The 8,040-nt window shown below is 28.4% G+C and overlaps 4 protein-coding genes across 4 annotated transcripts; 2 read left to right on the plus strand and 2 right to left on the minus strand.

The window, feature by feature from the left end:
- Positions 1 to 382: 382 nt before the first annotated feature.
- Positions 383 to 580, plus strand: AAJ76_132000383 (hypothetical protein; the record flags this gene model as incomplete). Its single annotated transcript, XM_024473977.1, has 1 exon — positions 383 to 580. The coding sequence occupies one exon, from the start codon at positions 383 to 385 to the stop codon at positions 578 to 580; it is 198 nt and encodes a 65-aa protein (XP_024329781.1).
- Positions 581 to 1,540: 960 nt separating this feature from the next.
- Positions 1,541 to 1,807, plus strand: AAJ76_1320001541 (hypothetical protein; the record flags this gene model as incomplete). The annotated part of the gene is made up of 1 exon (XM_024473976.1): positions 1,541 to 1,807. One exon carries the CDS (start codon positions 1,541 to 1,543, stop codon positions 1,805 to 1,807), a length of 267 nt encoding a protein of 88 aa, XP_024329782.1.
- A 4,262-nt stretch (positions 1,808 to 6,069) lies between these two features.
- AAJ76_1320006411 (hypothetical protein) lies at positions 6,070 to 6,411 on the minus strand (the record flags this gene model as incomplete). Its single annotated transcript, XM_024473978.1, has 1 exon — positions 6,070 to 6,411. The coding sequence occupies one exon, from the start codon at positions 6,409 to 6,411 to the stop codon at positions 6,070 to 6,072; it is 342 nt and encodes a 113-aa protein (XP_024329783.1).
- Positions 6,412 to 6,619: 208 nt separating this feature from the next.
- Positions 6,620 to 7,276, minus strand: AAJ76_1320007276 (hypothetical protein; the record flags this gene model as incomplete). Its single annotated transcript, XM_024473979.1, has 1 exon — positions 6,620 to 7,276. The coding sequence occupies one exon, from the start codon at positions 7,274 to 7,276 to the stop codon at positions 6,620 to 6,622; it is 657 nt and encodes a 218-aa protein (XP_024329784.1).
- Between the last annotated feature and the right edge of the window lie 764 nt (positions 7,277 to 8,040).

The raw sequence follows: 8,040 nt of genomic DNA on the forward strand, positions 1-8,040 counted from the left end.
ACAATCTAACCAATAAAATACTTTATATAAGAAAAAGGTTTCTGTTTTTATCCTTTATTTATATTTTATGCGTTTTTAAATCATTGCTCTTAAAAATATTTATTTTTTACTTTATGACACTATTTTTTCGGATACACCAAGATTACTATTTTATCAAATCAGTTAAATATGGGTAAAAAAAAGAAAACGAGAGCTGAAACAAAAATTAACAAAATAACTACAGAAACTCCAACCGATTAAATAAAACACGATTTGGATAAAGTTCTGTCTGCTAAAAAAAATATGGGCCCCCAAAAGGCCAACAAACTAGCATCTCTCAATGCCATTCTGAGTTAACTAGAAGCTAAAATGGAAGAGTGGCCAAAGGACACCCTACCAAGCCATGTTAAGTATATGGAAACAGATGTCGAGAGGAGGCTGGGATAACATAAAAGATTTCTATGGGAAGAAGTTTAAGAGTAGATGTCAATCTGATGATGAAGAAAAGATCAACAAAGGTGGTGATAAACGAGGCAGAAAGTCTCACTATAGTAAGAGAATACAAACTAAAGATTTACGTCAAGAGGATGTAGACCCTTGATGAAATAGCAAGACTGGTATCTTACAAGGATATTATCAAGCAGAATGAAGTGGAAAAACAATTTAAAAAGTTTGGAATCATATTAAAGATGTCGAGGTAAAATAATGTTGTACATTATTGTATAAATTTTTAATATTTTTTACCCCATACAGGAAGAAAACAAAGTTAGTAAAAGTGTTATTGATAAAAAATAAAGAAAAAGTAAAATTGAATTAAAAGAAAAATATGCCTAACAAAAGTGGACATAAACGTCATTAACTCAATAAACAATGCAGTTGATAATGTAATCAACAATATTTTATGAAAGATGTGGCTAAACTGCTACAAGTATCTCAGATATGCTACCAAGAAATAATAACAAAAGAGGCCAAGAAAAGCATATGGAAAGAGAATATTGCGAAATAATAGAGGACTTTAATAAATTAAACGACCTTATTAATAAGTATAGGAAAATAATCAAAAAATCAGTGAACAGGAAATTGAAGAATTCCAGAAGTAGTTTAGATAACCAAATTTGATACATAATAAACTCAAAGGTGTTGAGAAAATGGTCATGTACATAAATGAAAGAATAATGATACACAGGAGAAAATACAAGATCATTAAAGAAGAAGACTATCTAGAAAAGAGAATAGCAAATTTAAGTTATATTTAGTTCGATTCTACAGAGACCTTTAAAAAGATGTTAATGAGCCAGAAGAAGCAACGAATGAGAGACTAAAGCGTGAAGAAATTTAAGAATTCGGGTTAAAAATTTGAAAAGAAACTGAAGAAAGAAGAGAGAATATGTATGCAGATCACCCACTGAACTATAATTTAAAAATTGAGGGTGACCTTTTATTTTCCACGGAAGAAGAATTTCTAGCTATAATAAAGAGACTGCTTAGGTAAAAAGTGGCTGGGTCATTAGAATATTTGACTTTCTTTTGATAAGGATAGACACGATACAAGGAGAACTGTATGCACGTGAAAAACATATGTCTTGAAAGAAAAGAAAAAGAGTTGTTTTACAAAGGTATCACATATTTGATACTGAAAGGAACTTCCATATCTGAAAAAGACTATTGTTTAATTACCCGTATGTCGAATTTATATAAGCTAACAACGAATTTGGCAAAGCACGCGCTGCGGAGTATTGGAGAGGCAAAATTACTATTGCGTGAAAATCAAATGAGAACAGTCAGGAGAGAGCGCAGAATACTAAGAAAAAAGCGCTCACGAATATAATTCTTAATAAACATCACGATTACAAACTTAAGACGGCGTGGGTAGATGTTAAGAAAACGTATGATTCAGTAACACACACGTACCTCAACGTGTGCATGAAAAGTTTATCAATACCAGAATAAATTATTCGCTTGATTAAAACCCTGTTAAGAAAATGGACTCTTGAAATAAAAGTTGGAAAAGAAGCTATTTAAATAAGAAAGTTGACGGAGGAATTCTATAAGGGGGGGGCTTATCTCCACTTCTTTTGTGTTGTGCACGAATTCGCTGAGTAAGAAGCATAAATGAATATACACCTGAAGGTGGAGGTCGAGACCGGAAATGAAGTATCCGCATGCAACCGTCTTCTATTCATCGAAAATCTAAAACTATTAGCTAAAAAGGAAGAAGCATTAAATGAAATGATGATAGAAGCACAAGAATTTCTCTAGGTGGTTGGACTGGAGTTGAATTTAAAAAATCTGTTACGAATGCCGAGATATGTAAGGACAACATTAAACCCTTATAATCGCACACGATATATAAGTACATAGATAACATTGAATACTTAATAGGTAAAATGATTGGAGAAAGCAAAAAAGGATTTATGACGCTATAGTGAAAAGACTGAACTTTAAAAATTTTTTAAGGCGATTAATGAATATAGTATCTCATTGATTATCTATTCTGTAGGTAAAATAAATGGAGCCCAACGAATATAAAGTGTTAGATGATAAAATCATGAATTTTAATAAAACATCTCATACTCCACCGACCAGCCTGTAAGGAATAGCTGTTTTTACATTTACGAAGAAATAAGCCAGGAAGAGATCTAAAAAATATAGAATTTAGAAGCGAAAAAATGTTATTACAATTATTTACGGCTTTAGCCAACACAAGAGAATTTATAATGAGGAGACAAGCTATACTTTAAGCAGAGAAAGATAGTAACACACACCTATCTAAAATTAAGACTTTTCTAAAGTTTAAATATAAGCTGGAAAACGAAGCCCCCCGGGAAAAATTCGAAGAAGTTTTAAGGTCAACATTATATAGTGATGTTAAATACAAAACTTACCACATAAAACTATATAGAAATTGAGAAGACATCTTAATTAGTGTAAATGATTTTTCGCTATGTTTCACAAAAAATAATACCACATCTAGAGAAGAAGCAGCACTATACGGGCTCCAAGACAGAAACATTTTTTTTAAAAGAATGCAATGTGTCCCCATTGTAATGAGAAAGTAAAAACAATCGATCACATGACAATTTAGTGCGAGCAAGTGTTTGCACATGATTAAATGCGAAGGCATGACAAGATATTGAAGTGCATCCATCTACAAATTTGTCGCACTTAAGGCCTGACAAAAAGTATAAAGATAGGGAATCATTTGGTGGAAACATGTATTGCCACTAAAGACATAAAAACGAAGATCGACACCAGGATTCAGAGTATAACCAAGGTCAAGTAAATAAGCCTGATATATATATAATAGACAAAATAAGGAAAAGGATAATAGTTGTAAAGATTGTGATTACTAGACTTGATAATCTAAGAACAGCAGAATAGAAAAGAAGCACAAGTGTGGCCTCTTAGCAAACCATGAAGCTTCTATGTACAAATATAAATCAATTATTATTCCGTATGTGGTCACGTGGGATGGTGTGGTTACTAATATCACCGACAACATAGAAATGAGCTAAAGCTGGAGAGCCGAATTGAAGCTTACATTCAATCCAGAATACTTAAAATAACATTTGAAAGCCTGACTATGGACATTCACCGAAAGCTGTGCACTAAAGTAGATGCAGATAGAGAAGAATATGTTGGGATGAAGAAACCCATAGAATTGAATTGCGGAACGGGACACTTCAAAGCTTGTGCATAAAATTACTAAATAATTATTTATACCAAAATAAATTGTATTCTCAGTTATTACATTTTAGCATTAAAAAAAGAATTTAAATATTATTTTGCAATCTATAGCACAAAAATCTTAAAAATTTTTAATCTTTGTATATAAGCAGATTTAAGCATTATACTACAAATTATACTGAAAATAGGTGTTATTTAAAAAACGAACATTTTTTAAAAAATTATAATAATCAATTTTTGAAATATCGTTGTTTGTTTTTCGTTTTAAAAAATGTTTGAAATGTGTACAACCAATATAAGTTAATGAGTTGTCTAAATCTACTATTCAATTTTTTTCTGATCAATAATTATAACGATTGACACACAAGTTAAGCCCTTTACGGTTTATAATTACTAGTAAAAAGGTCGCTTATACAATTTGTTAAAAAAATAATGCAATTCGGATTACTCAAAAACAAAATAATTATAGACTAGAATACATAATTATTAGTAATTAAAAGACATTGTAAAACAGTCATTTGTAGTACTTTACGACAATGCAGATTTTTAATTGTCCCTACAAGACATTTTTAATTTTTTTGAAAAAAAAATAATGCAGCTTTTTAAAAATAGAAATTTCATCAAAAATTTTGTTTTAAAAAGAAATTTCATAAACCTCTGTCCTGCCCAAGGGAGTAGTAACGCCCTTGTTCTAAATGTTTTTTAACAATACTTTTAATTTCAGTAATATTATATTTATTTTTTTTTTCTTGTACGTTGCACGCCCCACTTCTGCTCTGGGCTGTCTAGCAAAATTATAATTACAATTTCTGTTTTCCATTTCTTTTTTTTTCTTACCCTTCCATTAAAATTTTAAATTAAGTTAATTTTGATTCTTGAGATTGTTGGAACTTTAAGTTTTAAAACAACAAATTATAATTTATTGTCATAGTATAGCTATGACAACCTCATTCTTGACTCTTTCTTTTTTAACTCTGTCTCAAATAGTAACACACCATGAGGAAGGTTACTCTCAAGTTGAAATTTCTCAAAAACTAAATGTACACAAGAACTCAGTCAGTATGACCCCCGCAAGATACTATAAACATATTACCTTTATTTCTCTAAAAAAATTGGCAAGCCTAAATTAATTGAAAATAAGGATTTTATTGAGCTAGAAAAACTTTAATAAAAAATCCAAAAAACGTCATTGCATAAGTGCACCTACAAGATATCCGACATCTGTAAAAGACTATGTCTCACACAACCATAAAAAACACGCTTAATAATAATAATGTATATACGTATAGTATAATTAACAAGCCTTTTTTGACAAGAAGGCATCTTTTGCTCAGGAGAGAAAACCTCCGCTAAGATGTTGACCTTGTCTGACAATAATATAAAGTTTATAATCTTTTTAGGCGAGAATAAATTTAATATGTTTTACTCTGATGGGCAAGTTACCGTATGGAGAAAGCTTGGTACAGGTTTTCTAAAAAAAAAATTTAACACCGACTGTAAAATTCGGAAAGGGATCAACCATAGCACATGGAGATTGGTGTTCATTGATGAAAAAATAGATTGCGCACTATACTATATGTAAATATTTTAGCGAACAATTTTCTGAAATCGCGGGGATAATGGGTATGGAGAGGGATATTTTTCAGCAAGATAATGACCCAAAGTACACATTGAAGCTTGCAAAGGCATGTTTCGAAGATTAGAAGATATCTGTGTTCTTGTGGCCTCCACAATCGCCTGACTTGAATACAATTGAAACACTTTGGACAGTTTTTAAGTAAAAAGTTGCTTCTTTAATATCAAAAAATAAAGACGCGCACAAGGAGAATATACATTCAGCTTATGAATCTATTCCTAAAGAAACATGCGAGAAGTTTTTCATTAGTTTTAAAGGTGTATTTTTTTATTTATAGAGCAGAAGGCTTTCATACGAAGTATTAATAAAAAAGTTGCATTCTTTTTTTACAATTTATTTAATTTATATAAATAAAAGGTTATTATACAAACATATGACAAACTCTACAAGACCCACATGCTTGTGGATCATAAAATAACAATTTGCAAATTTTCTTTTAAATTTGCGGCATTTATTTGCAAGAATTTTGAATTGCATTGTTTTTTACAAACATTAGGAACATGCATGTTTTAGGTATGAAAAGTATTTTTTACTAGCCAATCTTATTACAAAAATATAAATAAACTATGATAAAAAATAAGTGCAAGAATGAAATTATTATATAACATAATATAAACAACTTTTTAAAAATTTTATTTTTGATTAATCTTTTTTCCAATACTATTTTTAAATCCTAATAGTCTTCTGTATAATGAATTGAATCTGAGGTGCATACTAGATAGTAACCTGTTAACTTTATAAAAATCACAACAAGACATATGACAAGATCAAACACCAACCTTATGTAAACTTTTACAAATCGATTTAAAAATTGAAAGTTTTTGAGATACGTCTGCATATCTGCTAAATTGATAACATGCTACATTTAATGAATTTAAAAAATCATCCTTATTTTTTATTTCCTTTGTATTAATATAAATTGCATTTATAGTATCTAAAAAACTTGAAAGATTTCTTAGAGCAAAAATTGAATTTTGTTTCAGGCCATCAGAAAGATTAGGTTTCAAATTTCTTAATAAATTGAGGCATTCGAGTTCCAAATTTAAGTTTACAAAAATTTCTAAATATAAATTCGGAAGTTTTGTAACTTTTAAAAATTCTATGCTCATTTGCTGAAAATTGATCATTTAAAAATGTTTTACTATTTTTTCTTTTAGATTTCAAAGTAATTTCATTATCATTTATTTGCATATTAGATACTTTGTTAGTTTTAAATTTTTTCCTTTTATCTTTTTTGTTGTTATCATTTTGGTAAGCATTATTAAAAAAATAACTACTTTCAGGGTTATTAATCGTAGACGAAACACCAACATTAAATTAAGCATCTGTTTGAACAGCATTTGGTTCATTTATATCATTATTGATCAGTTTTTGATTAGTTTGATGGTCTAATAAAACCAAATCATTATAATTTTTTTGTAAAAAAGTTTTGTTTTCTGGATAAATATATTGCTCTTGTATTAAATCATTTTGATTTTTTTGTGATAATAAATTAGTATCATTATTCCAAAATCTATGTAAGTAAGAATATTCTGATGTATCAGTTCTACTACTAAATGAAGTTTTGAGACGTTTTGTGTCATTTATCGATTGTTCTAATGTACAACATTGGTTTTTACATACATTAGTAATAAGTGTACTTTTTGTGCAACTGGGTGGCACCAAATTGTTCTCTGCATTGATTGATGACAAAAAATCACATAAATCATAATCAACATTTTTATACCCACTATTTAAACTTTCTTCTATAAAATCTGCCAAATCATTTAGAAAATTAGAATCAAATGGATTTTCATCTAAATATTTATTTACTGTTTTAGTCATTTCTTGAGTTTTTTGTTGTATCTCTTCATTTTCACATAATCCTTTATTTTTAAATGTTTTTAAGTAGTTTGATGAATTCTCTAGATCTACCAAACAATTAAAATCAAATATTTGTGTTGAACAAAAAACTATTTGAAACCAAAATAACATTTAACGGTTAAAATAATTTTAAAATTTATCTAAATTTAAAATTAAAATATCATTCTGTATTAAGATAAGATATGATAGAATAAATTCAATATGTTACACCTCATTACGATCAAAAAAATTAATTATTAAAAAAAATATTAATTAAACTAATTAAAAATTTTAATAACAAAGAGAAAAATTTGAGTAAAATATTTTACAGTATTAAAATAATGACAGAAATGTAGAACGGAAATAAATTGATTAAAAACAAATTTAGAAGTAACATAATAAGGTCAGAAGGGTGTTCGTTTTGGACATAACTTTTTATAGACCGAGCTTTGAAGAAGGATGCTTTTTAGCAAAAATTAATGTTTTTCATAATATATATTTTTTACAACCTTTATTCCCTAAAGGTATAGTCGGGTTACAGAGGACTAGATTTGTTATTTAACATAATACATTAATAAATTCAGCTTAAATACTTTTATTTTCACTTTGAAACATTTGTGTTTAAGAGTCTTGTTTATATTCGATCTTTTTGTTTTAAGCCTGATTATTGGGTAATTCTCTGTCGCCGGGGACAATATTTATTGCCTACTTTTTTCATTTTATTTAATTTTGGTGGTATCCTTCCACATTTGCTTATAATTTTAAAATAATATATATTATATTCTATATGAACATCAAAAATTTTAACATCAGAATATTTGATAAAAATTCATTTTTTATCAAATTAAATGTAAATAAAAATTAAAAAAAAGGGCAGTCATAAATAAAAAATTTTT

The sequence above is a fragment of the Vairimorpha ceranae genome, assembly GCF_000988165.1.
Source record: "Vairimorpha ceranae strain PA08 1199 chromosome Unknown NODE_132, whole genome shotgun sequence".
Taxonomy (NCBI): domain Eukaryota; kingdom Fungi; phylum Microsporidia; family Nosematidae; genus Vairimorpha; species Vairimorpha ceranae.